The following is a 27,765-nucleotide window of genomic DNA, read 5'->3' on the forward strand; positions in this document are numbered from 1 at the left end:
AGGATTGGTGGCTTCTTTGGTCATATTGATGCAAGGGGGATCCCTCATATACATTTCAAAACTTTTTTCTTTTATAGCCTCAGGAAAAAGAGCTTACTTAAGACAAAGACGTAATTAGTCATGATGATTGACCATATCCACAATTCAAATTAATGAATGTGCTAAATGTTTTTCATTTAACTTTGAGATTTTTAAGCCACCTTACACCCCAAAAGTAACTTTATATTGTCAATTGGCACTGATCCACTCATAGGCAGTTTTGGGGATCCACAGGACTACCGTATTACTTCAGCAATGAGACCAAGAATTAGAAGCAGGAGCAAGAAGTGTACTGAGAGGGACCAGCCCCAAAGCTGCACGCCCATTTGGTCATTGAGGAACATTCACGCGGGACAGGTATTCATTTGGGCTAATGTATTGAATGCTTACAGTGGGCCAGTCACAATGGATGAGCCACTTTATATGCATTCTCACTTAGTTCTCAAAGTAACTTTACAAGCAATTTCCATTCTACAAAGGAGGGAAATAGGCTAAAACAAACCAATAGGTATAGAGGAGCTGGGCCTCAGGTAGGTGCCTCTGAGCTCGTTCGTAAGCACTACACCATACAAACCCCCTTAGTCTACAGACGGCCACTTGCCTGGGAATAAAGCTGACGGTTAAAACATGTCAACCCGTCAGCCCGGCCCGCATGGTTCAGTGGTTGAGCATCGACCTATGAACCAGGTCACAGTTCGCTTCCAGGTCAGGACACATGCCCAGGTTGTGGGCTCCATCCCCAGTAGGGGGTGTGCAGGAGGCAGCTGATCAGCAATTCTCTCTCATTGATGTTTCTATCTCTCCCTCTCCCTTCCTCTCTGAAATCAATAAAAATTTTTTAAAAGTCGGTGCTTTTTCCCCTTTACATCATTTATAGAGAAGCACCTGGAAAATGGGAAAAAAACTAGAGTTACCCCCTTTTCCTGGCTTTGTTGCAGACAAGCAATACAAGAACGGTGGTTTTGTGTTTTTAAGCTCAGTTCATGTCCCAAAAGAGCTGTCCTTTGTCGTAAACAAGGCACCTTCCGGTGCGTGCAGCCACCGCAGTGCCACCTGACAGCCTGTACACGGACAACCAGACTCACAACTGCGTGGGTTTGACGTGGGTTATTGAGAAAACTTGAAACAGAAGCTAAAACATTTCGGTCCACGGTCCTCCACCACCTTTTAGCTACTCCATGTAAGCTGCTGGCGTCTCAGTTCTAAGGATTTCAATTCTCCAACAGCTCCCGTTGCTGTCATAGCCCGAGCAGAACGTGAAGAGACCCCGGAAGTTAGGGAGAAAGGCCGAGCGAGGAGACTGAAAAGGTGCCTCAGGAAAAGGTTCAAGAGAGATGCAAGCAAAGTAACTTCTATGTTACAGGTTCTTGGCTCTTTGCCGGAAGAAATACGGGATAACCACAGGGAGCAGGTTCTGAGACCCCCCTCCCCAAGGCCAACAGAACCAGGTTCCCATGCCTGCTGTCTCACCGCTCCTTTCCAGTGCGGCCGGGGCACCACACCCACCCTGGAAACGTGGGCCTATCCGCACGGAGTTTTTGCTGGCTCCCTGGCTTCTGCCAAAGCTAAACCTAGTCCAGGGTCGAAAGGACATGCAATGTTTGATCCTTTGGTAACCACACGCCTTGTTTAGCCACCAATTCTGCCTCAACACAGGGAATCATCCCTTTGGCCTCTGCCATCAAACACCACGTTTTGCCCAAATGCCAACACTTAGGATGACAGCACAAACGAGGGCTGAGGACTAACTTCCAGGTTCACTCGCCCCGGCACACAGCCAGGGGTTAACTGCTCTCCCCAGCGGCAAGATTTGCCCGGGTAGCTCCAAGGAACCGTTCGGTTGGACGCTGCGGGTCTGAAATAGCTGGTCCTGCAGCTCCCACCGCGAGTGGCCAGTGCAGCAGGACAGCATCCAGGTAACCTGGCACCGTGCAGAGCGCTGACACCGAATGACTGGCTATTCCTGCCTCTAACCTGAGGAGCATCTACCAAATCGCCTCTCCAAGCCCACAGAAAGATGGCTGGGAGAGACCATGTGCAAATGGCTCAGGGAGCACACAAGCAGGAGAGCTGGCCAGAGCCGAGGGACTGCACAGGTCTGAGGGTGACTGTGAGGCAGCGGCTCTCACATGATGAAATCTCTCGGTTAATTTGTCCCCTCCCCAGAAGCAGGAAGGACACTGCACCTGGCAGATGGCTTACTAGGTGTCACAAATTCCATAAAGGAATATATGATCTTTGAAATGTCTTCTTCTGTTAAGATTCTGAGGAAAAGGTTCTAGCTGACAGTCCCATAAATCTTTACATTAAATACACGAAGCTGCCACGATAGAGGCGAAAGGGTAACTGACTCTCTTCCTCTGCCCAGGTTAGCGGGGCTGCTTTGTACTTGGCCTTTTCCGCCAACGTGATGAGCACCTCTGCTCGTCTGCACGTTTCCCTGTAAGTGTGCCCTCCCTTTCTCTGGCGAAGGTTGGGGTGGCAGTCCCGCTCCCACATCCAACTTACCATCTTCAACGCACAGACGATGACAAACACCTTCACATGTTGGGGTTCAGGCTAAAGTGGAGAACCAGAAATCTACAAAAACTCAATTCATGTTTTTTAAATACTTTATATGGTAAAAATACAGCAAAAATATTTTTTTGTTCAAAGAGGAAAAAATATACTGCTATGGTTACGGTCCTAAGGATGATGGAAGCATCTCTGGCTCCTCGACTGTGCACTGTACGTAGTGTAGCTGACTCCCACCACGGCTGCTCCAGCTTCAGTCATTTATCAACGCTAAGATCATACTGTGGAGAGAAGAAATCCGGGTTACCGACGTGTCCTTAAGGCACGTCCCACACAGTCTGGTGTGTCCCAACTCCTATCTCTAAGGCTCAACTAGGAACACCCATGTGAGTAAAAGACATTTATACCGAAAGAAAAGAAAGTCTATGTTGGGGTTTCTAGGTGCCCTGTTTTTTCACTAAAAATAAGGTAATCAAGGTGGGGGTGGGAATATAACCTAAAACCAATATTGAGCTGTCATTTAGGGAAAAACAAGCTATGTCCAGGAAAAGACCGAATTCCCTAGCCAGATCTTTGTACAGGCTAACCCTGTGCCTGCAGCCCGCCTCCCACCCTGCCCCGTCAACTGGGACAGTCCCAGTCCGGCCTCAGTCAGGCCTCTCTGGGAGCCGGCCCTCAGCCCAGGGCAGTTGCTCCGGCTCCTTCCACAACTCATCCTCCCGCCTGAGGCCTCCGTTCTAGCCCTGGATTGTGAGCTCTCCTGAGACGCGTGCTCTTCTGACCTGGGCATCGTCACTTTCAGATTCCAGAGTAACATCCAACTACAGCAATCCCAGGCTCCTGGCTTTCACCGAGGGATTGTGTTCTGCTCCTTTGTGTCACCTGACATGTAGCAGTCTCTCAATAAATACTCTATGAAAACCACCACAGTAACAAACTATCATTTCCTCTTACTGGAATCAGCTTTGCTCTACTGGGATCAAATGATGAAATACACAGAAATAACCTGGCATTACCAGTGGTATAAGTTGTTCAACACTAACCATACTGAGTGTACTCAGTGCACAACAGATTAATGGTAGTAACCAATTTTTTTTTAATATTTTTTTTTTAGAGTTTACTATAGGTCAGCACAAACCTCAGTGCTTACAGAGATTATCTCATTTAGTCCACATCACTGATAAGGTAGGTACTATTACTATCACATTTTCAGAGGAAGAAATTGAGGCACAGAGAGGTTAAGAAACCTGCCGCAAGTCACACAGTGACTAAGAGGTAGAGCCCAGATGTCCCTACACCAGTAACTAAACAAAAAACCAACGGCATAGATTCTACCAATCTCTAAAAGAAGACGGGCATTTTTTTCCCTTTAATTCTATTTAATAAACCCTGAATGAATGCCATATGCAAGGCACCCAGGCAAGCTGTGGCCAGCGACACAGAAAGGAACAGCATAAAATCCCTGCATTGGAAATCTGATGATTTTGGAAATAAAACCACTCAAACAGTAGCAACCACAAGCTAAGAGCAAAGGACATCTGAGACTATTCTTTCATCATGATCCCTTGAGCCATGGGTGGCTCCAAGGGGTAAGGTAACAGCAATGAGCCTAAAAATGACAAGCTGAGAAGAGAAAGAAAGGGTGCCGCTGACTCAGCCAAACCCCTTCCAGGTGGCGTGTCATCTACTCAGTTGTAAAGAACCACACCTTAAACCTGCCCCAGACAGCTTCCCGATTCCTCTCATCCCCGTCTTCAGCCCATATCTTCCCATTGCTTGAAATTCAACAACCAAGAGCTAAGAGACTGTCGTGCGTTTTTAATTCTTAAGGCTACTAAGGAAGACACTGCTCCCTGATCCTACATTCACTCCCGGAAGTGTGCCCACAGTGCTGTGCCCACAGCTGTCCCAAGAAGCTCCTGCTAGCAAGACCAGGGAATGGCCCCTCTACTCTGCTCCAACAATGTAAAACCTGGAGGGCTGGGGAGGATGAAGCAATAACCTTGAGCTAAGCTGATCCCCGCTTGCTTTTCGTCTCTTCAGAAATAAGGGAATATATATGATGATAAAGATACCTTCATATGGTTTAACTCAAAAAGTGGCAAAAATGAAAACAGGTGTACCATCGTGTTCTTAACATTACATTTCTTTGCTCTTTTTTAAAATATATTTTTATCGATTTCCGAGAGGAAGAGATAGATAGAAACATCAATGATGAGAGCGAATCATTGATCGGCTGCCTCTTGCACGCCCCCCACTAGAGATCGAGCCCGCAACCCAGGCATGTGCCCTTGGCCGGAATCGAACCTGGGACCCTTCAGTCCACAGGCCGGTGCTCTATCCACTGACCCAAACCGGCTAGGGCTGCTCTTTATTTTTCATCTTTAATACGAGGATTAAAAATTAAGCACATTAGCCCTAGCTGGTTTGGCTCAGTGGATAGAGTGTCAGCCTGTGGACCAAAGGGTCCTGGGTTCAATTTCAGTCAAAGGCACGTACCTTGGCTGCAGGTTCCTCCCTGGCCCAAGCCCTGGTCAGGGCTCGTGCAGGAGGCAACCAATCGATGCGTTTCTCTCTGTCTTTCCCTCTCTCTTCCACTCTCTCTAAAAATCAATGGAAAAATATCCTTGGGTGAGGATTAACATAACAAAAAAAAAAGCACATTAGCAGTGAGGTAGGGATAAGAGTCAGAAATTAATTCTAATGTGCTTTTCTGTCCTAGTTTTTAAAAAACAGAAAAGCAAGTAAGATAAATAGCGAAAAGGAAACTATCTAAACTCAACTTTAATCTACTCTATGCTAGTGGGTGAAATTAGCACAGCCAAAGGACTTTAGGAGGCCTAGCTATTCAGAAAGAACTAAAATGGCTCTGACTTCTGACAAGTTTTATTTTTTTTAATATATCTTTATTGATTTTAGAGAGGAAGGGAGAGGGAGAGAGATAGAAACATCAATGATGAGAGAGAATCATTGATTGGCTGCCTCCTGCACACCCCCTATTGGGGATCAAGCCCACAACCAGGCATGTGCCCTTGACCGGAATCAAACCCGGGACCCTTCAGTCCACAGGCTGACGCTCTATCCACTGAGCCAAACCAGCTAGGGCAACTTCTGACATTTTTTAAACCTGCTATCTCTATTCAGTTTCTAATTATTAAGACTCCTTTGAGTGATAGAAGTTTCATTCAGTGCAAGTTTTTCCTAACAGCCCTATGCCCTTGTGAAAAATTAAAATTTACCTGCAAAAAAATAGGAATGATCTAATTAAGCTCACATACAAAGGTTAAGCCTGACGTCTAGCATCATAAAGGCTTAATCAAGCCATACACATGACAACTTTTTTCCTCTGCTTTATCTATGGGTCTATGATGGGTTTAAAAAGAAAGTGGCATGATTATTTCTAAAACATACCGTAATAAATCTAAGTTTCAAATAGGCTGTCCAGTGTCTGACAGCCAATCCTTCATATTAATTTTCTTTTTAATATATTTTTATTGATCTCAGAGAGGAAGAGAGAGGGAGATATGAGAGAGAATCATTGACTGGCTGCCTCCTGCACGCCCCACCCTGGGAATTAGGTCCACAACCCAGGCATGTGCCCTGACTGGGAATCGAACTGCGACCCCCTGGTTCACAGGTCAATGTTCAACCACTGCGCCACGCCAGCCAACATTAATTCTTACACTTCCAACCTGTTATAACCAAAGCCTGATGCAGTTTTACCAGAATGGACCACTGAGCAGGCTGGAGAACAGGCATCACACCTCAGTCCCTTATTGCCGAGAAAAAGAGGCCCAACTGGCTGTAAGCTGCTGAGAGCTGCTCTAGGGGTCTGGTACCCCATGAGTGGGACAATCTTTAGGCTACAAATATTTCTACTTATAACAGGCAGTGAGAACTCACAACTGGACACTAGGAGAGGAGTAGCAAAGACAGTTTAAGCATGTTGACAACCTGACAGCTAAGGAATAACTAATACTACAAAGCAGCTCTATTGCAGGTCAGACAGAATGCTGACGCAATGGCACACATAAAAACCTACATACTTCAAGGGATTCACATAACTCCCCAAAGCTCTGCAATGTCAGTGCTAAATCCTACAGAACAGCGTCTCGGCCACCAAAAGCAGGCATGGGACCCAGGAAAGGCCACTTTACAGGCAAACTCACCTGTAAAGATACATGAAGAAACAGAGCAGGTGGAAACCAAGCTTGATCATGGCTTCTTTCATGTGTGACTTCAGCTGCCCTCGATTGTGGATTTCTGTTGGGTCAAACACTCCCATGTTACCACTTGGCACCATAATGAACCTGGTAAATTAAAGGATGCACACATATTAGAAGGAAAATCAACTCATCAGCAAAAAAATATTCAAAACTAAGTAACCAATAATCGTCAACCTTTAAAAGTGAACTAATCATAGCAGTTTTAAATTCAGACCAAATATGAACGGGGTATTATGGTAAAGTCACAGGCCACCGCTTACTTTTCCTTTGAAAGATACAATGCTGTTAATTTTCGGTGTAGTGTTCTGCCCTCTGAAACAAATACAGTCACACGCTAGAGAAGCGTATTTTATGCACTGAGACCCTCTTACACACCTTCTGTAGAAGACCACTGGAGAGGGCTCCAAACCAAACCAATCTTATCAAGTTCTTAGAAACTTCTTTATCTAAAAGGTTCTAAATCAATTAGTGCAAATCCCTTCACTTTTCTCATCTTCATAAGGAAGAGGAGTGTCAGACATAATTATTCCCATTTCTCAGATGATAATAAAAAGAGAGGGTCTATGTCCAGACCGGAAACCTCATCTCTGTGCTTCTGCTGATCAATAGAGAATGTCTCAATTCGCATGGTTTATGAACAGTATCTCCCTTAAAAGAGCAACTTAAAGGAAACAGAACAGAAATGATTTAGAATAAATGCTATTGTGATGAAATAAAACTCTTCAATTAAGACAGTAAATGGATAATTCAGACTAAAAATGCAATGTCTGCCGAAACCGGTTTGGCTCAGTGGATAGAGCATCGGCCTGCGGACTGAAAGGTCCCAGGTTCGATTCCGGTCAAGGGCATGTACCTGGGTTGCGGGCACATCCCCAGTAGGAGATGTGCAGGAGGCAGCTGATCGATGTTTCTCTCTCATCGATGTTTCTAACTCTCTATCCCTCTCCCTTCCTCTCTGTAAGAAATCAATAAAATATATTTTTAAAAAAATAAATAAAAATAAAAATGCAATGTCTGATTTTACATAACTAAAAAACAAACAAACAAAAAAACAGATGAAGTGCCAAATACACAAGTAAGAACTGTGCTTGTTATAGTGGTGGCGGTGTGACCACAGTGGGGAACTAGGAACAGAGCTATAAGTCAACACAGAAGGTAAAGGCACCGTAAGCGTGCTCCTCATTCCACATCCAGACCAGTTCACACAGACTCAGAATAGACTCCAACTGTTTAAAGAAACCTTGATAATACTGTATTTCATATATTATAGTTAATACTATGGAGTCCTTTAGGGTGCTTCAGATAACATGTCACATTTCCTATTTATTTAATATCACTGTGTCTGTAGTAGCTGCACATGAGTCTTCCTCCTTGATTGACTCCTTTACGAATAAGGAAATTGGGGTACTTGGAGGGAAACCATGAGGTTAAGAAGAACCTGGGGCCGAAACCGGTTTGGCTCAGTGGATAGAGCGTCGGCCTGCGGACTGAAAGGTCCCAGGTTCGATTCCGGTCAAGGGCATGTACCTGGGTTGCGGGCATATCCCCAGTAGGAGATGTGCAGGAGGCAGCTGATCGATGTTTCTCTCTCATCAATGTTTCTAACTCTCTATCTCTCTCCCTTCCTCTCTGTAAAAAATCAATAAAATATATTTAAAAAAAAAAAAAAAAAAGAAGAAGAACCTGGGCTTCAACATCATGACTGGGAGCTCTGTGCCGCACACAGAGCCTCGCCTGATACTGCCGTGGCCTCTCCCTGCTTTCACGTCCAAGCTTCCTGTAGTTCTCCCTCCCTCTCACCCACACTCAGTTCTCAACCCAGATTCTAGGAATGCAAATGCCCCCGAGTCACACGACTCTTCTATTGGAGAAGAGAGAAAGCTGTTAAGATTAAAAAAAAAATGTCTTTAAACTTCCCCGACATGAAACAGCAAACAAGACTCACCGATAAATATTCCAAGTGGCAACAGGCAAGTTGAGAAGGAAGATGAACCAGTGCAATGAAACGAGCATTAATAACGTGACAAGGGTGTGGCCAATCAATTCTGGAATGATCCACTGCAAGGGGAGAACAGTACACATCTCACTGCTGGGTTCTGCCTGAATGGCATGTCACTTACAGCTAAATCAGTGAAGAGACGGGGAACTTCCAAGCTAGTGTTTCAAGATATTTTTAGACTCCATGTCCCAGATTTGCAAACTGCTGTAACTGCTTAGCCCATGCAGACACATCAGGGCACAGCTTGCAACTAATGCACTTAAACTTCAGCTATGTCTTATGTGTCCTTAGCAAATGTTCCAAGTCATCCACTAAGCAGGTATGAATGACAATTAGGGGGAAAATCGAGTAGTGTTTACTTTGTATACCACTATCTATGCTGAAGCCCCTACTCTAATTTGGGACATATATCCACATGCATGCTGCCTTTCATGTCAGAATATCAGCCTTAACATTTTACAATCACACACACACACACACAAAGATAAAGTACTTTAACAATAACAGCTCAAAGCTGAACAAATATGGTAATGAACTAAGCTACCAGAATCCCAGCCTATTGGCTTTTAGCACCCAAATGCCCTTAGCTATGCTCTTTGTTTACTGGACAATGTTCTACTTCTCATGCCTCAACACTATTGTGGCAGGTTCTCAATTCATCAATGGTCTTCTTCTTCTAAGAGTAGACCTTTTTCTTTTAATAGAAGTTAAGAGAAGCTAATATTCATGGAGCCAAAACCTGAGATTCCCTATTTGTAGAAATGAGGGAAGTAAAACTCAGAGAGATTAAGTGCTTGCCCCACGACTGAGTGGCACAGCGTACAGTAAGTCCAGGCATGCTGCCCCAGGTCTCTTGCATTTAGAGTTTTCTTTTTGCAAACAAAGAGGGGTTTTCTGAGCCTTAAACCTAATTTGCAACAAACTGAAACTTTTTAATATGTATATGCATTTTTTAAATGTGACCAATTTAACATAAGTGTGAGCAGCAAAGTCAAACAAACCTGAAGTGGAATCATGTGCTATCCTTTTATTAGCTGTGGAAACTAGGAAAAGTTACCTATAAAAATTAGCGTTAAAAAAAGTACTTAACTTCAAAGTGAGGGAGTAATTTTCTCAGTAGAAGAATCCAGATAAGCTTTTCTTGGTATTTAGACTTTTATTTTTATTTTTTAAAAAACCAACAAATACCCACCTAAAATATTGAGAAAGCAAGAAATATAAAGACACACAATCCATCTGATTATATGTAGTCATTTCTCTAAAGATGAGAAGGCCTGAAGCTAATTTAATGTTACATATAATACTATCTCAATAAAAAATTTAAAGAGAACTCTCAAAGCACAGCAGGTAAACATACAATATTTTATTTAAATCTATTGCTGTATTAAACCATGTCCTGGAAAATTCGACAGAAAGAAAGAGAGAGAGGGAAGGAAGGGGGAGGGAGGGAGGGAGGGAGGGAGGGAGGGAGGGAGGGAGGGAGGGAGAGAGAGAGAGAGAGAAGGAAAGAAAGGGAAAGAAAAGTAGAGAGAAGGAATATAGTTTACTAAAAATTTTAACTTTCCGAGCGTATCTTTATTTCCCTCTGGGCCCGAGAAGCTTACGTAGACTGAAGATGTGAAATCACTTTTAGGCCAGGCCAAAAGCACCTCTCAGTATTATTTTTATATGAACTTTTATCTAGAAAGCTCTTCTGTCTGCTCATCTCAACTGAATCAGGATCAACGGGTTTCTCTGCATCTAGACAAGCTCTGCAATTCAGAATATTCTTGCCAATTTAAAGTTCTGACTAGATACCAAAGGCAAAATGGCTGTAAAACAAATCTGCTAATTAATTCTATTTCTCAGCAAGCCACAAAAAGGTCTTTCATTCAACTGAAGACAGATTAAGCTTTCTTTCCATGAGCGGGAGGGGGGGAGGGCTTGGACACAGAAAACAAAAACAATTAACATCATGAGAAACCTTTACCTACTCTGAGTAATAATGTGCTCTGTGGACAAAGGGACAAGGAAGAAGCAGAATAAAGGAACAAAATTCCAAGATAGGTCTTCTAGTAGTTTCATGAGTTAAAACATTGCAAAACACATAGTTCTACCAGCATTCCGATAAGAGACAATATGCACTCTGAAATCAAATATACATGTTGATTATCTATAATCTCACACAGAAAATGGAGAACTGCCTTCAATGTCAGAAAATGAGCAAAGAAATGTCTTACCTTGTTTAATTTCGAGCAACATGATCTAGCATTAATGTAATCACATTCTAAATCAGACAATGTAATTATCTGATGATCAAGATAAGGAATTTTTAGACTTCTCATTTGACAACAGAATTTTCTCATTTGTGTTCCTCCAACAAATAAATGATTTTCAAAAATAAACCTTTCATTGTGCTCAATTCTAATGTGACCCACGCAGGGCATTCTATCTGAATTCCTCAAATGCCAAACAGTGGCTATAAGATTGTCAAACTGCAGCGGGAAGGCCGGGGAGGGTTGGGGGGCAGGAGGGAGGGGGGTAAGAGATCAACCAAAGGACTTCTATGCATGCATATAAGCATAATCAATGGACATAAGACACTGGGGGATAGGGGAGGCTAGGGGACTGTCAAGGGCGGGGGGGAAAAAAGGACACATATGTAATACCCTTTGTAATACTTTAAGCAATAAAAAAAAAAAAAAAGAAATGGAAAAAGAAGTCCTATAAAAACAGTGTACATGTTAAAAACCTGAATTCTCCTCATTAGTAGAAAAATACTGTTTACTTAGGATATAACCATAAAATGTCTTTAAAGACTTAAGATAGCCGAAACCGGTTTGGCTCAGTGGACAGAGCGTCGGCCTGCGGACTGAAAGGTCCCAGGTTCGATTCCGGTCAAGGGCATGTACCTGGGTTGCGGGCACATCCCCAGTAGGAGATGTGCAGGAGGCAGCTGATCAATGTTTCTCTCTCATCGATGTTTCTAACTATCTATCTCTCTCCCTTCCTCTCTGTAAAAAATCAATAAAATATATTAAAAAAAAAAAAAAAGACTTAAGATATATAAAAAGAAAACAGAATACAAAACTATGAATATAGCGTGGACATGTTAGCAGTCCGTATGCTGCAAAAGTTGGATTACAAATGATGTGTTTTCCTAATATTTTTCTCTATTTCCCAAACTTGCTACAATAAACATCTATCACACTGGAATTAAGCAAACAATGGTTTTTAGTACGAAATATAAACTCACAAATAAACAGTTGAGGGACAGACAGGCGAAAGGAGAAGCCTTCAGCTGAAAGGCGATGCCTGCGCTTTACTTTAAAATGCCCCACCCCCTCCCCCCACTAGCTGGGAGAGGGATGAAAAATAATGGCAAAACGCTGAAAATCACTGAAGGCGAGTGATAGAGACATGGGGCTGACTACATTACTGCCTCTACTTTCAAGTTTGAAAATGCCCAACAATGCAAGTACAAACAAATGTTTTCCATTAAATTCTAAAACATTTTCATATAACTATCCCCCTATGACCCCGATACGCTATAGTCAAACTTATCACTTTCTCCACAAATTATTCCAATTTGTTTTATTTCTGTCCATGACACAAGCATCACTTGCCCAGGCTCAAAACATGGAAAGTGGTTTCTGCCTTCTGCTTCCATCTCATAATCAGCTGCTACCAGGTCCTAGCGATCATTCCTCCCTAATTCCACTCTCATCACTCTCTCCTTCCGCCTGCCCACAAGGAGCCCTCTTCTTCAAATCCAGGTGAACGAACCCTAATGGTTTCTTACCTTCCAATCTTTCCTGTTTCCTACCCATTCTGCAGATTCATCTTCCTAGCACACCCCTTTATGTCGACATTTTTCCATGGCTCCCTACTGCCTAGAGAATAAAAGGGGAAAGCCCTTCTCCTTAACATTCCAGCCTTCCAAACTCTGATCTAATTCCTAATTCAGCCTTTCCACCCGGAGCTTCTACTACCACCAAAATCAGCCATGTGCTCCTTAACCCCAGCACCCACAAATGCCAGGGGCACACCTTTGCTCTTGCCGGGGTGTGATTATAAATAGCCACCCCTTTTCCGCCTCTGCAGGCCTCTGAAGGGTTCTAAGTCCAGGGAACTCCTATCCCTACAGAATGTCTACCCGGCCCACTTCCCACCTCTTGCCTGTAATATTAAGAAAGCTAGTTCAGTCCTGGCTGGTTTGGCTCAGTAGATAGAGTGTCGGCCTGTGGAGCGAGGGGTCCTGGGTTCGATTCCAGTTGGGGCCACATGCCCAGGTTGCGGGCTCCGTCCCCAGTGGGGGGCATGCAGGAGGCAGCCGATTGATGATTCTCATCATTGATGTTTCCTTCTCCCTCTCCCTTTCTCTCTGAAATCAATAAAAACTTATTTTTTTAAAAAAGAAAGCTAGTTCAACTACCCAAAAACACAGTCATACAATAGGCTGAATTTCATCAAAACACACCCGGACTGTACCTCACGGTCAAAGTCAAATATTCCACCTAACATTTCTCTATGAATATTAAACTGGTATACGCCAAGGCTATTCTAAAATATCGAGCCTGACTTTCCAAACTGCAAAAACGAGAAACCCAAGTTTCATTTCCCTGAGTGTAAGCTCCAGCTCCTTTGTCACGACAGGGACATAGGTCATCCAAACGCAGGCAGATGCTGCTGCCCTTTCAAACCCCATGCGACTGCACCAGAAGAAGGCGGAGCAATAGTTACTGAATATTGGCCATGGGGCAGGCAATGCTAGGTGCTTAGCACCTGTCCTCACCCCACACACACACACACACACACACACACACACACACACACACGAAGTAAAAACCTCCGCACATTTTAAAGAGAAAAGGAGCCTTAGCTGGTTTGGCTCAGTGGATAGAGCATCCGCCTTCGAACTGACAGGTCTCAGGTTGGATTCTGGTCAAGGGCACAGGCCCAGGTTGTGGGCTGATCCCCAGTGGGGGACTTGCAGGAGGCAGCCGATCCATGATTCTCTCTCATCATGGATGTTTCTCTCTCTCCCTCCCTCTTCCTTCCTCTCTGAAATCAATCTATATATATAAAAGCCTAAGCAGCCAGAACGATCGGCCAGACTGGGGGCAGGGCCGCTGGCCAACCTCCTCGGCCCCTCCCACCGCCCGATCACCCCCCCCCCCAATCCGGCTGGGCCGTCTGGACCCCACCTGTGCACAAATTTGTGCACTGGGCCTCTAGCAAAAATATATTTTAAAAATAAAGAGAAAACGAAGGCCTAAGAGAGCTGAAGTAATGCGCACAGCGAATATCCAGCTAAGCAAGGAGGCCCGACATCAAACTCCTCTCCCACAATAAGGCATGGAAACCGCACTCGGTAAAACCACCCTAAAAAGCCAGGATACTCGGGCCAACAAAACCTTTAAATCTATCGGACAGGGGACAGGGGCACGTGTGATTTCCAAGGGGGGAAAAAAAAAACAATAATGCAGTTTCTTCGGGCGTTTTTCCGGGCTTATAGTTAATGACTTCAATGAACTGGGCGACAGCGAAGACTAGCTGCTGCCTCCAGGGCAGGGATGAGCTGCAGCGCACACAGCTCCTGGGGGGCTGGGGCTGGGTGTACCCACCCCTGCGGGCCTGGAAATGCAGCGGAAATGCTGTCCCATGAAGAGCTACCCACGACACACTGAGTTCTGCACCTGGACGGACCCAGAGAAGTGGGCACGTCGACCTGGGAAATACGCACAGAGCACGTGCCCAGCGGCTCCATTCACACATCAGCAGCCGCCAGGGCAACCAAAGAATCCACCGCAGATGGTTTATAAATGCATCCTTCCCAGCACTCCCTACAAAAGGGCACCTACAAAAGGGGGGTGTCCTCCACCCGTTTTTGAAAAGAATCACACTCCTGGACGTGAAAGGTCCAAGTTCCTAAACCCGCGAGAACAAAGGGGAGGGCGGCGAGGGGGGTGGGGGTGGGGGTGCCCAGTGACTGACCAGAGGCGGCAAAGCGCCTCCCACTCGCCCCAACGCCCGCGGGCCCAGGAGCGAGCACCCCAGGACGTGGGCACTCGCCCTCGGGACACCCCGCATCCGACAAAGGGCCCGGCCCTGGGGGAATCTCCAAAGAAAAAACCCGCCAGCCGGTCTCCCGAGGGCCACAGGGGAGGCGAGCCGCGCCCCCTCTCCTCCGAAGACCGGACAAGGCCACGACGCCCCGCTCCGGGCAGGGCTGGTCCGGGCACCGTGGGGGCGAGCGGCGGCGGGCAGGCCCGGCCGGGGCGCTGCGGGAGAGGCGCGCTCGGACCCGCGGCCCGCAGCCCGGGAAGGCCCAGCGGGGCGGAGGAGGGCTGCCGGGCGCTCTCCGGGCCGGGCTCGCCACACCCACTCCGGTCCCGGCGGCCCGCACCCCGGGGCCCGCGCCCGCCTCCTCCTCCCCACGCACCTGCCCGGGTCCCCCACCCGGGCCCAACCTCAGCCCGTCCCTCCGGCGGCCGGCCCCGCCTCAGGCAAGGATACGAAGTACACGGAGAGGAAGATGAGCGCGCAGCAGTCGAGGAGAGAGAAGACGAACACCACCGCCTCCATCCTCCTCCACGGCCGCCGCCGGTCCTTCCGTGAAACCGGTTCGGGTGCCCCGACCCGCCCCGCCCTGATAGGCTCTCCACCCGCCTTGCTGGGGCGTCTAATCCATTCTGCCGGGCGCGCGGCATGCCGGGAATTGTAGTCCGTTGTAAACCGCCTTGGTTCTGCGGCATGCTGGGAAATGTAGTTCATTAGGACGCGGACCTGTCAAGGAGGTGGGCAAGGTCTCTCTAACAGCGGTTCTCAACCTGTGGGTCGCGACCCCTGAAAATACATCCTGCATATCAGATATTTCCATGATGATTCGTAACAGTAGCAAAATGACAATTATGAAGTAGCAACGAAAATAATTTTATGGTTGGGGGGTCACCACAACATGAGGAACTGTATTAACCCCCTAGAGTGCCAGGAGCGCTATCAAAGCTTGGAAATGGTGTCCAGTTCTAAGTCTGCTTTTATTAGTGATGATGCTATTGCTAAATATGTCAATGTAGTAAAGGTTTCCTTAATTTTTTGAATATGTCACTTCATTTACTTGCAATTCATAATTTTTTTTCCTAAACTGCTGTAAAATCAGCAAAAATGCCTTGGCAATTTTAGCATAGTTCCCAGGATATTGGTTGGCACTCAAAGGGTTAAAGGGTCGCAGCATTAGGAAGGTTGAGAACCACTGCAAGAAATTGTGACAAGTAATTAATCAATGAGGATTTACTGAATGTTTGTAATTGTCTGGATACACAGTAGCATTTCCTGGCCATGTGAGAAATTTTCTTTCGATTGCACGTTGGACCCAATGGATCCCGTGACTTGGGAATGGTGAGAGGTTTTCATCTCAAAGCACAAATCTAACCTCAACCCTCTTGGCTTGACAGTTGAGACTCGCCTTTCCCGATCTCAGTGTCTCCAGAAATTTCACAGTCCCTTGTTATTCTCTGTCGCAGTGATGTTTCTCTCCACTCTTGATTTTAATATCTTTGAAAACTGAATATGTCGTCTTATTCATTCATAACAAATATCTACTGACTCCACCTCCTACTATATGCCAAGAGCTTCTCTGCACTCCAGAAATACAGAAATGAACGAGGCAGACAACATGGTGCTCTCACTGGGTGGGTGGGACAGGCAATAAAGTAGCAACTAATTACAGAAAAAAGAGATTATTTTGAAGAGTCATAAGATCAATGGAGCAAGTTATATCAGTCACACATTCATTCAATCAGTATTTTCTGAGGATCTAGTATATACCAGGTACTGGACTTAGGGATGCATGATGAATACGAGAGAAAAAGTCCCTACACTCCTGTAGCTTACATTACAGTGAGGGAGACAAACAAACAAACAAAAAACCCTCGCAAAGGATGGGGGAAAGGTGGGAAAACACTTGAAGATTGAGTGATCAGGGAAGGCCAGGCTGGAAATGATACGCAAATTGAAATCTGAATAGCTACGTGAAGATTTGCAGGCAAAGTGTTTCAGACATTGAGGACGGTGACTGCAGTACTCAACCGCTCATAGACACATGCTCTTCTCAGGAATAGAGAAAATGGCCAATAGAGCTGAATTACAATGAATAAGGGTGAGAGAATTGGGAGAGGAAGTCAGAGGTGGGCAGGGCAAGGTCACAGAGCCTCGTGAACCTCTGGCAAGGAGCATGACTTTTATTCTAATACTAGATGCCTGGTGCACGGACTCATGCAACAGTGGAGTCCCTCCTTTGGCCTGCGAGGACCAGGCCAAAACCAGCTCTCCGACATCTCCCAGGGGTCCCAGATTGCGATAGGGCGCAGGCCAGTCCGAGGGAATCCCCGGTGCACGAATCTATGCACCAGACCTCTAGTTTGCATATAAGATCTTTGGTTAATTTCTTCCCACCCTGCCCCCTCCCCCACTATCCCCAACAAACAATAAATCCTGTAACAATTGGGCCTAAGTGGCCAGGACTCCATTGATAACTGACCGCTTCCCTAACTTTTGTCCCACTTCTCCCAACTTAGGACCAACTGGGAAAAGCCAAAAATGCTTCCCCTAAGTAGTCATATAGGATGCCCTGCCTCTACTTAGCCACGTACAGCTTCCCTGTGACAATAGTCTCCAATCAGGGCATATCCGAAGCCTTCCCTTTTACAGTTATAAAGTGTGCCCATTCTTCTGCCTGCCTTTGAGTCTCTGCCCAAATGCAAGTAATGGTGGCTGACTCCCTTGCTGTTATGGCGAGCTCTGAAGAGTCTTTGCCTAGTCTCATTTAAGTGATTTTCATTGATTTCCATAAAGGGGAGACTATGAATTATCATGCTGGATCAAGAGGCCAGCACCAGGGCTGTCCTGGGTAAATGAGCACATAGGTCACTAAGTATAAAGCACAATTGGACAAGAGGCTGTTTGCTAGTGAGGTACAACATTTGCGGGGGTTGGGACTGGAGGAGCCAAGGTATGGGGAACAGGAGGTGAAATGTGCCGCCACTACCACTAGGTGGGGCTGCACCATTAAAGAATGGAGGACATTTGCCCTGGCTGGTGTGGCTCAGTTGGTTGGAGCCTCCTCCCAGAAAGGTGGTAGGTTCCATTCAATTCCCTGGGGTGTGCGGGAGGCAACTGACTGATGTTTCTCTCTCACATCCATGGTTCTCTCTCGAATCATTAAAAAAAAAAAAAAAGGAATGGAGACCATTTAATTACTGCAGTAAGTTCTTTTTTTAAAAAATATATTTTATTGATTTTTTACAGAGAGGAAGGGAGAGGGATGGAGAGTTAGAAACATCGATCAGCTGTCTCCTGCACACTCCCCACTGGGGATGTGCCCGCAACCAAGGTACATGCCCTTAACCAGAATCTAACCTGGGACCCTTCAGTCCGCAGGCTGACGCTCTATCCACTGAGCCAAACCGGCCAGGGCCTGCAGAAAGTTCTTAAGATGTACATACATTCAGGTCACTACTCAGTATGTTTTTGGTTTAGATGTATGGTGTTGTAAATTCTGACCACTGGAATTAATGTAAAATTGTCTTCAGGGTAATAAATAGTCGAAATAATTCCAATGGAAAAATATATTCAAGTATATCAGTATTGGTATCTAGTATTAATTTACTTTCAATTGTTGCCTACTGCACTTGAGGCAGTCAAGAGGTGAAAACACACTCCTTGCCCTTAAGGTGCTATTCTACCCAACCGGTGTGGCTCAGTGGTTGAGCGTGGACCCATGAACCAGGAGGTCACGGTTGGATTCCAGGTCAAGGGCACATGCCAGGGTTGCTGGCTTGATTCCCAGTGTGGGGCATGCAGGAGGCTGCCGGTGGATGATTCTCTCTCATCATTGTTTCTCTCTCTCTCTCTCCCCCTCTCCCTTCATCTCTGAAATAAATAAAAATACACACACACATATAAATATATCATATATAAATATGTCATATATTTTATCTATCTATCTATATGTCTATATATCTTTATCTATATCTAAAGATAGGTGCCATTCCAGAGTATTTCAGGTCTGTATGGGCTACATAATTTGCAAGGGCAAATACATATCCATAATAATAAAAGCATAATATGCTAATTAGACTGCACATCCTTCTGGACGACCTTCCAGATGAAGCTGAGACTGCAAGGGAAGCCTGGGTCCAGGTGCCTGTTGGGTGCCTGCCTGGGGCCAGGGGGAGGAAGGCCTACTCTTGCACCAATTTCGTGCATGGGGCCTCTAGTGTTTAATAAAATTCTTGCACTGGATGTGCTCAACAAATCATCTGTCAAAAATGGCATAAGGTCAAATGATTTCCAAATGTACAAGATGGTTTAGCTATCTGGGTGAACCAGTCTTTTGACACCCAGCCTTTTCATGGGCCTCCAGACATGGGTAATTAAGTTAGAAAAGCAAGCAGCAGGGTGGCGGTGGGTTTTTATCTTTTTTTTTTTTTTAATTCTTTATAGTCCCAAGTGTCTACAAAGCTTCCGGTTCTGTTAAGATTCTAGGCCAAGATTAACTTTGCACCCTAATAGAGGCGTGGCTGGAACGCCCGGAGTAAAATAAACAAAAACAAGTTTACCAACGGGCGCCAGTGACAGAGCCCACCTGGACCCTCCCCGCAGCCGCCGCGTGCGCTTGTCCGCACAGCTGGAAACAATAAAGTTGAGCTTGTTCAAAGGGGTCCTTGTCATCCAGGGCCCGTTGGAGGAGCCTGCAAAATAAGGCTCCGAGAAACTCCCTGATGGTTTTCCAATCCTGCTCGTTGTTCTCGGTATTTTTTCCCTCGCCCGCGGGACACGCGTGCTGCGGGGAGCGGCGCGCGCCAGGCCGGGTGGGGGCGCATTTCAGGCGCAACTGGTCCGGCGATTGCCGCGGGCAGCCCCGGGGAAGGACCCCCCCCCCGGATCACGTGACGCCGGCGTCGGGGCAGTGGCGGCGGAGACAGACGGGATGAAGCCCAGACCTGCAGGTTTCGTGGATAATAAGCTGAAGCAGCGAGTCATCCAGGTGGGCCTCACAGTGCTCCGCGCCCGCTGCCCACGGCACCTTGCAGGGCGGCTCCCACGTCGGACGGGACTAGCCGCCCGCCGCCGTGGGGCTCTTGGCAGCTCCACTCCGCCGCCCGCGGAGCCGGGCCTGCGCTCCCGCCGGGGGGCGGCGTGTCTAGGACCCGCCCGGGTGGGAGGATGCAGCCCGGGGGCCTGCCCGGGTCTGGAGCCCCTCAGCGCGGATCAGGAAGGAGAGCGGAGATGGCCTTGGAGTCATAATCTTCCTGTCGTGAAGCTAGGACCCTCCCTACTGTACGAGGCGCTTTGGGGGCCGTAAAGCATTTCCATCTCAGGAAACTTGGGGTCAGGTTGGGATACAGTAGAAATAGGTAGTCTGGATGGGACTTTATAATACGCACTTTACCTAGGGGTTTTGTTTTCCATAATCATTAGTAAAAGCAGTGTGTGCTAAATGTCTTGGAATGAATGGTACAGTCAGGAAGCAATCTTTTAAAAAAAAAATTTTTTTTTCTTGATTTTTTACAGAGGGAGAGGGATGGAGAGTTAGAAACATGGATGAGAGAGAAACATCGATCAGCTGCCGCCTGCACACCCCCCACTGGGGATGAGCCCGCAACCAAAATGCATGCCCTTGACCGGAATCGAACCTGGGACCCTTCAGTCCGCAGGCTGATGCGCTATCCACTGAGCCACACCGGTCAGGGCAGGAAGCAATCTTATTTAGAAGAAGGGAGAAGTTTTTCTTTACATTATGCTTTGGCAGCTACTTTTCTTGTTTCTCTGTTTACCTTACCGGCCGCTGTATAATCTTTTTGTTTTTTGTTCGTTTGTTTTTGTTTTAAATGTATATATTTTTTCCACTTTACTATGGATTTATTTATTTATTTTGGTTAATCCTCGGCCAAGGATGTTTTCCCAAATCCTCGGGAGAGGGAGAGACAGAGTAGAAACATCTTATGTGAGAATGCCCTGCCCCAAACCCTTGAGTTGACTTGTCAGACATCCGGAGTAAAACCCACCTTAAAAAAAAAACAAAAAACAAAAAAAGCCTGTGTTTTGGCCCCTTGACCCCTGTTTTGTCTTTTTGCTTTTTGCTTCTCCTCTCTCCTTGGCTTGCGCTGCCCTCAGCACATGGACCTTCTCACACGTGCCAAGCCCAGGACTTTCATTCTTTGCAGCTCAATCACTGAATTACTCCGCGGGCTGTTCCTACCACTTGCTTCTTCCCCTTCTTCAGGTCTCTGATCAGGGACCCCTAAAAATTGGCCTCTTCTCAGTCCTCACCACCCTTGATTGTCCTTCAGCATTTGACATTAGACGTTTCCGCTATTGCTTTTACTTTGGTTCATTATAAAAGCAATAGGTTCTTATGGTTTAACATAAAAGGAACAGAGGGCATAAAATGAAAAGAAAGAATTCCTTTCACCTCCACTCCACTTCTCCAGAGGTCTCTCTTGCATCTTAAAACTTTGTATGCATTTACACGCTTGCATATGTATGTGTTCATTTTTTTTTTTATCACACTGGCTTATTTGCATCAATTCTGCTGCTTTTTTCACTTAGCGGTATACTTTATTTTATGTATTTTTATTGATTTCAGAGAGGAAGGGAGGAGAGAGAGAGAAACATCAATGAAGAGAGAGAATCATTGATCAAGCTGCCTCCTGCACGCCCCGTTCTGGGGATGGAGCCTGCAACCCGGGCATGTGCCCTGACCGGGAATCGAACCATGACCTCCTGGTTCATAGGTCGCTGCTCAACCATTGAACCATGCAGGCCGGGCAGTAATTAACCTTTTAAAGGTTAATTTAATTTACACTTGTTCAACATCTTACCTCATAGGATTGTGAGTACTAAAAGAGATAATGTGTAAAGGGCCCCCTGGAACAGGCTCACAAGGCCCTTCGTTTCTCATTAATATTTTCATGGTGCTCCTAGACCAGCCGAGGGCAAACTACGGCCTGCGGGCCGGATCCGGCCCGTTTGAAATGAATAAAACTAAAAAAAAAAAAAAGACTGTACCCTTTTATGTAATGATGTTTACTTTGAATTTATATTAGTTCACACAAACACTCCATCCATGCTTTTGTTCCGGCCCTCCGGTCCAGTTTAAGAACCCATTGTGGCCCTCGAGTCAAAAAGTTTGCCCACCCCTGTTCTAGACCAAAAGTAATACCTAATGGATCTGTTTATTAAGTAGTTAGGTTCTAGCAACTTAATAACTATTTAGTTCATATAACTTAGTAGCCTTTTGAGATGATAATATGTAAAAATGGAAAGAAAATTAATACATTTACATTTCGTTCTTCAATGACCACACTTACTTGCGAGTGGGATTTATGTGCCTAAGGGACAACTTCTCATACCTCACACTCACGTCGTTTCTGCCATTCTCACCCTCTTGCACATTGGTTTTTACATGGGATTTGCTTTTTATTATAGCAACTGCTGAAAACCCAGTTTTGCAGATATGACATCAGCAAAAGGTGATGTAATATTGAAGCCATGAACTGCCTCAGGCTGTAATTCCTACAGTATTGGGCAGCTGTCAGATATTACTATGTTCCTTCAAATTTAAAATACCCCTTGGGAGTTTAATGCTTTGTTCTGGGGTATTTGGGGACCTAGGATATAATAAGTCCTCACTACCTTATAGATATTCTAGTTAATATTTTTGTGTGTCATAGTGATTGATAATTTTAATTAAATTATCTGATTCCAGCCAAAACCGGTTTGGCTCAGTGGATAGAGCGTCGGCCTGCGGACTGAAAGGTCCCGGGTTCGATTCCGGTCAAGGGCATGTACCTGGGTTGCGGGCACATCCCCAGTGGGAGATGTGCAGGAGGCAGCTGATCGATGTTTCTCTCTCATCGATGTTTCTGACTCTCTATCTCTCTCCCTTCCTCTCTGTCAAAAATCAATAAAATATATTTTAAAAAATAAATAAATAAATAAATAAATTATCTGATTCCAGATGTGACAATCATTTAGTGATTTTTATTTATGTTTCTGGTATGCTTTATTAATGAAGAGTTTACATTGAAATATGACATGTTGAGTAGCCCAGTCTTTTATTTGTTAATTAAAATCTCTGAGTTTGAGCCTAACTGGTTTGGCTCAGTGGATAGAGTGTCGACCTGTGGACTGAACGGTCCCAGGTTCGATTCTGGTCAAGGGCATGTACCTGGGTTGCGGACACATCCCCAGTAGGGGTGTGCAGGACGCAGCTGATCGATGTTTCTCTCTCATCAGTATTTCTAACTCTCTATCCTACTCCCTTCCTCTCTGTAAAAAATCAATAAAATATATTTAAAAAATAAAGAAAATCTCTGAGTTTGAAATATTGAGTGTTCATATTTATCATATTTCCTGTTTTAGTACCTCACCAGTAGCAGATGTGGCAAATATGTGGACACTGGAATCATGGCATCTGATCTACAAAGAATGTACAGGTAAAGAAATAGAGCCTGCAGGTTCTTGCTTTTCTTTCCTTCCATTTTTTTCCATTGTTGTTGCTTGTTGTTTCTTTCCTATCGTTTTTAAACTTTCCATCCTTCCTAAATTTCCAATTGATATTAATAACTGCCAACATTAGTTCTCCAGTCCCTAAGTTCAGAATTCAAGTAAGTTACTAGTATACAAACATTTATCCATCACCTGTTATAGGCAAAGAGCTTTCTTTGTTACTAGGGGTAATGGCTGCATCTTATCTTTCAGTTCCTTATACTCTGGTCAGGAATATTACTTCTTTTCCTGCTTCATTAAAAAACTTAAACCATCAGGCACGATCTCCCTCAGCTTCCCGACTCTCAGAAATGTGTCACTCAGCCCAGACGGCTGCACAGGGGAGTTTTGGTTTGCAGGTGGCTGTGTTCTATGTCGTCACATGGTCTTTCCTCTGTGTATAAGTGTCTGTATCCTAATCTCCTCTTATAGACACCAGTCCTGTGGGATTAAGTCCCACCCATAAGACCTCATTTTACCTGAGTTACATCTTTAAAGGTCCTGTTTCCAAACACAGTCACATTCTGAGGTACTCAGGGTTGGAACTGCATCATATGAATTTTGGAGGGACACAGTTCAGTTCATAACACTCTGCCTCTTGCCTTCCCAAACCTAATCCTTCTGCTTACAAGTAAAAGAGCAGCAACCCCAGAAGTCATAACCCATTTCAGTCTCAATTCTAACTACCAAATCACATCTAAATCTCATCTAACTCGGATATGGTGTGACTGGAGCTGTGATTCATTCTGAGGCCGAATTCCTCTCTAGCTGTGAACCTGGAAAACCAGACAGGTTATCTGCTAACAAAATACAATGGTGGGCCTCGCTGGCACGGCTCAGTTGGTTGAGCATCTTCCCATGCACCTAGAGGTCACTGGTTCGATTCCCCGGCAGGGTACATTCCTAGTTGCAGGCTCAATCCCCTGTACGGGGTGTGCAGGAGGCAGCCAATTGATGGTTCTCTCTCATTGATAATTCTCTCTCCTCCCTTCCTCTTTCAAAAATCAACAAAACATATTTTTAAAAAGACAAAATACAGTAGTGGACAGGTATAGGATAGGCATTTTCATTCCAAAACGGAGAAATTGGAAAGAAAAAAGGGGTTATGGTGTCAAGCAAGTCTGAAACGTAGCTGGGTGAATTCCACTAGACTTCAATCTTGTGGCTCAGGGCCCTGTCCGCTGGCCCCGTCTGTGCTCACTGGGTCCCTGGTGGCAGTGGCAGCTCTGCCAACCTCTGAGCCTCCTGGGGAGTCACTCTTTGCCTTTTTTTTTTTTTTTTTTTTTAAAGGAGAATGCATGTTCCCAGTTGCTTAACTCTTTTGGCCTGTTCTGTAGAATATCAAGAGAAATTATAGTTGTAAACGTGTAAACTCCAAAGTTGTTTGAAAATAGATTTATGGTCTGTAAATTCAGTGGCATAATTATATATTCATGCAGACTTATGTGGGGGAGACCACTGTACTAAACTTCTGTCTTCTTTTTCAGCATAGACTACGGTCGAAGAAAAAGAAATGCTTTTAGGATTCAGGTAGAAAAAGGTGAGTCTATTAGTGTTAGAAATGAATCATTAATAACATTACAGAATGGTTTTGGCTCATGGCATTTTTCTTTTTGTTTCAGTATTTAGCATAATTAATAGTGAGAAGGAACTTAAGAATCTAACAGAATTAGAAGATGAACACCTGGCAAAAAGAGCAAGACAAGGTGACGAAGATAATGAGTAAGGATTTCGGAATGCAGGGTTTTTTCTATCCAGCACATGAATCTGATCACATTATATTTCTACGCGTAAAACTTTTCAGTGGCTCCTCGTTGCCCAGAAGGCGCTGTGTAACACTTGCCTAACCTCTCCAGTCCTTAACTGCAGTTTTCTGTAGCTGGCATGTTCCTTTCTCTTTCACAAGCTCCCACTCAGCATTCGAGAGTCAGCTTTCAGAATGCTGTTATTGTCTTTGTCAGGCCTTCCTAGACTGTTTTCTATTTTTTTATTTATTTTTATTGATTTCAGGGAGGAAAGAGAGATAGAAACATTAATGATGAGAGAGAATCATTGATTGGCTGCCTCCTGCACGCCCCCTACTAGGGATCGAGCCCGCAACCTGGTCATGTGCCCTTGACCGGAATCGAACCTGGGACCCTCGGTCTGCAGGCCAGTGCTCTATCCACTGAGCAAAACTGGCTAGGGCCATTTGTTTGTTTTTATATGTTAAAATCCTGAAGTGGTATTTCTGGAGACAGAGATTTATATTTTCAAGCATGTATTTTTTAGTGCATTTGAAGCTGCCCTCCAAGAAAGGTTCCCTTAGTTTATACTCCAGCAGTTTTGTGTGAAGAATGCATTTCTCTGCCCCCTTTAATCCTAGTTACACGATTATTTAATCTTTGCTAGTATAGGCAAAAATTGATCATATTGTTTTTATTTGTAATCTTTTAATAACGTGATTTTTTTTACTGTTTCACATTTCTTTGTGAATTTCTTACTTATGGATTTTGTCTTTCATTTGAGAAGTATTTGAATTTTCCTTATGAGTTGTCAGAGTTCTTTGTATCACATAGCACCTCTTTTCACATGTATTGCAAATGCTTGTCCCATTTTCCCATTTGCCTTTTCTGTTTGTTTATAATGTCTTGATTAGAGAAGTTCTGCATCTTTACCGAGTCAAAGCTACCAACCTTTTCCTGTGTGGTTTAAGCTGTGAATGCTTACATAGACCTCTGTCACAGGAGCATATAACATAATTACCTGTACTTTTTTCTTGTTCCTTTATGGTACTACATTTAACTACTTCATCCACTTGTAATTAATCATACTTGTATGGCATGAGTTCTAGGGCAAAATGATATTTTCCCAAATAGTTGGGTAATCTACCTTCTTTATATTGAAAAGAAACGCACCAAATTACCTTAGTTGAATTTAATGACTAGCAAAGAAATTCATGTCTTAATTATAAAGATGGGTCATAGCATTCATGTAAACCTTTTTACTTGGAAAGCCCTTTTCTTATTTAATTATTTCTATAGAAACAATAAGTAGTAGAGTCTTGTAGTTATTAGATACCAACTCTTGGTTATAAAGAACCGAGACTAAATTCTCAGTTTGTAATTATTAGGATTTATGCTTGTTTTTCTTATCATATGATATTGAACAACTGTGCGTCTTCATTCCTCCAAGCAGACGTGTAAACGTTCCATCTGGTTACATGGCTTACGGAGTATTCCCTCTCCTGGCATCAGACATTCCTAAATGAGACCCTGGGATCTAGTGGGAATTCACATTTCACTTTTATTTATTGCTCAGCTAATGGAATCCACAATTAATTAAGCATTTACTAGGTATTAAGGACTTTGCAAGCTTTCTTTTTTTTTTCCCCCTTCTCTTTTCTTTCTTCTTTTGATTTGCAGGTTTCTTTTAATCTTCTAATAATTCAGTGAGATGTCCATTTTGTAGATACGGAAGCTGAGGCTCAGAGAGATTAAATAGAAGCTAGAAAGTAACTGGTAAACCTGGATTTTGAGTCCAGATTTCTCTGATCCCAAAGCATGTGCTCTGAACCACCATAGTAATATTCTCCTTCAGTGTATTTTCTTGTTTTAGTTAGTATTTTTTTTAGGATGTAAGAGAAAAGCCTTACGATTTCTTTTCCTCTTTTCACTCAGGTATACTGAAAGCTATTCGGATGACGATTCAAATATGGAAGATTACCCAGATCCACAGGTAAGCCAAACATTTAATGGACTTTGAGTCTTTTAAAAATCATGATCAGCCTCCTTAGAGAAAAATCAGTGAGGAATACAATGAGAGACTTTGAACATCTTCACCTGTGAACAATTGAATGCTTCCTGTGTACAGGGTTAGTGAACTCTGGGGCTAACCATCGTGCCCATGTTTGTTTTTATAGCCTATTATAAAAACAGGAAAAGAAGGGAAGAGAAAGGCCTTATAAAGGGCAGACATGCACAGAAAGGGGAATTCATAGTAAAAATGAAGAAAAGGGTACATTTTCTGCGAGAGTTTGTATTACCAATAAATAGACTTGGATTAAAGAGCATGGGAATAATATGTAAAATTATTTGTAACTTATTTTTTCCCATTGTTAATTCAGTATTTAAATTTATTACTAGCCATGATGATACTCAGATATATGTGACCTAGTTTTTAATTGATGGGATAGTGGTGACTCTCATTGACTGCCTACCAGCTCATTTTCATACTTGCTTTTTATATTTTAAAAAATTCTTATTTAGTTTTATTTAACTGCCCATTATGAATTGGTACATTAACTTGGAGTGGCAAAGGGACACACCTTTTTGGATAGTAAATATTTGTGTTGGAATCATCTCATTGCAAACGCCTGTTTTTCTGACTATAACTGTTATGAGAGAAGTTGTTGGAAGCACAAAGTAGAAAACATGTTAATATAGGCCATCAAACCTTCATGAGTACTTTTGA

At 44.3% G+C, this 27,765-nt stretch overlaps 2 protein-coding genes across 12 annotated transcripts in view; one reads left to right on the plus strand and one right to left on the minus strand.

Annotated features, from left to right (window-relative positions):
- Positions 1-2,633: 2,633 nt before the first annotated feature.
- On the minus strand, positions 2,634-15,424 carry CNIH4 (cornichon family AMPA receptor auxiliary protein 4). Of its 5 annotated transcripts, XM_036354781.1 has the most exons (5): positions 15,277-15,424; positions 10,998-11,066; positions 8,725-8,837; positions 6,723-6,863; positions 2,634-2,834 (listed from the first exon to the last, which is right to left on the minus strand). In XM_036354781.1, exons 1-5 carry the CDS (start codon positions 15,343-15,345, stop codon positions 2,807-2,809), a joined length of 420 nt encoding a protein of 139 aa, XP_036210674.1. In that variant the 5' UTR covers positions 15,346-15,424; the 3' UTR covers positions 2,634-2,806. The 5 variants fall into 5 exon arrangements, with proteins under 5 accessions (XP_036210674.1, XP_036210677.1, XP_036210678.1 ...); XM_036354784.1 differs by lacking the exon at positions 10,998-11,066 and having other exon boundaries at positions 15,231-15,344; XM_036354785.1 differs by lacking the exons at positions 10,998-11,066; positions 15,277-15,424 and adding an exon at positions 12,560-13,004.
- Positions 15,425-19,670: 4,246 nt separating this feature from the next.
- The window catches only part of NVL (nuclear VCP like), a 46,165-nt gene continuing 38,070 nt past the window's right edge, over positions 19,671-27,765 (plus strand). For 5 of the 7 annotated variants that reach the window (XR_004975046.1, XM_036354910.1, XM_036354912.1 and 2 more), the window contains exons 1-5: positions 19,671-19,807; positions 23,188-23,261; positions 24,801-24,853; positions 24,936-25,035; positions 26,973-27,030. Coding sequence is in view for 6 of the 7 variants with exons in the window: in XM_036354910.1 (XP_036210803.1) it covers positions 19,751-19,807; positions 23,188-23,261; positions 24,801-24,853; positions 24,936-25,035; positions 26,973-27,030 (342 nt within the window). In the remaining variant the exon portion in view is untranslated. Of the gene's footprint in view, positions 19,808-22,251; positions 22,296-23,187; positions 23,262-24,800; positions 24,854-24,935; positions 25,036-26,972; positions 27,031-27,765 lie in introns of those variants that run through there. The other 2 variants (XM_036354911.1, XM_036354915.1) reach the window with 2 other exon arrangements.

This window comes from Myotis myotis, unplaced genomic scaffold, assembly GCF_014108235.1.
Source record: "Myotis myotis isolate mMyoMyo1 unplaced genomic scaffold, mMyoMyo1.p scaffold_m19_p_21, whole genome shotgun sequence".
Lineage (NCBI taxonomy): Eukaryota > Metazoa > Chordata > Mammalia > Chiroptera > Vespertilionidae > Myotis > Myotis myotis.

Excerpts from the sequence above, each read along its gene's own strand:
- CNIH4 (XM_036354781.1), bottom strand. The coding sequence starts at position 15,345 with ATGGAGGCGGTGGTGTTCGTCTTCTCTCTCCTCGACTGCTGCGCGCTC. Across the intron at positions 11,067-15,276 it reads TCTTCCTCTCCGTGTACTTC|ATAATTACATTGTCTGATTT; the intron begins GTATCCTTGCCT and ends CTTGATCATCAG. Across the intron at positions 8,838-10,997 it reads GTTGCTCGAAATTAAACAAG|TGGATCATTCCAGAATTGAT; the intron begins GTAAGACATTTC and ends CTCCCCTTGCAG.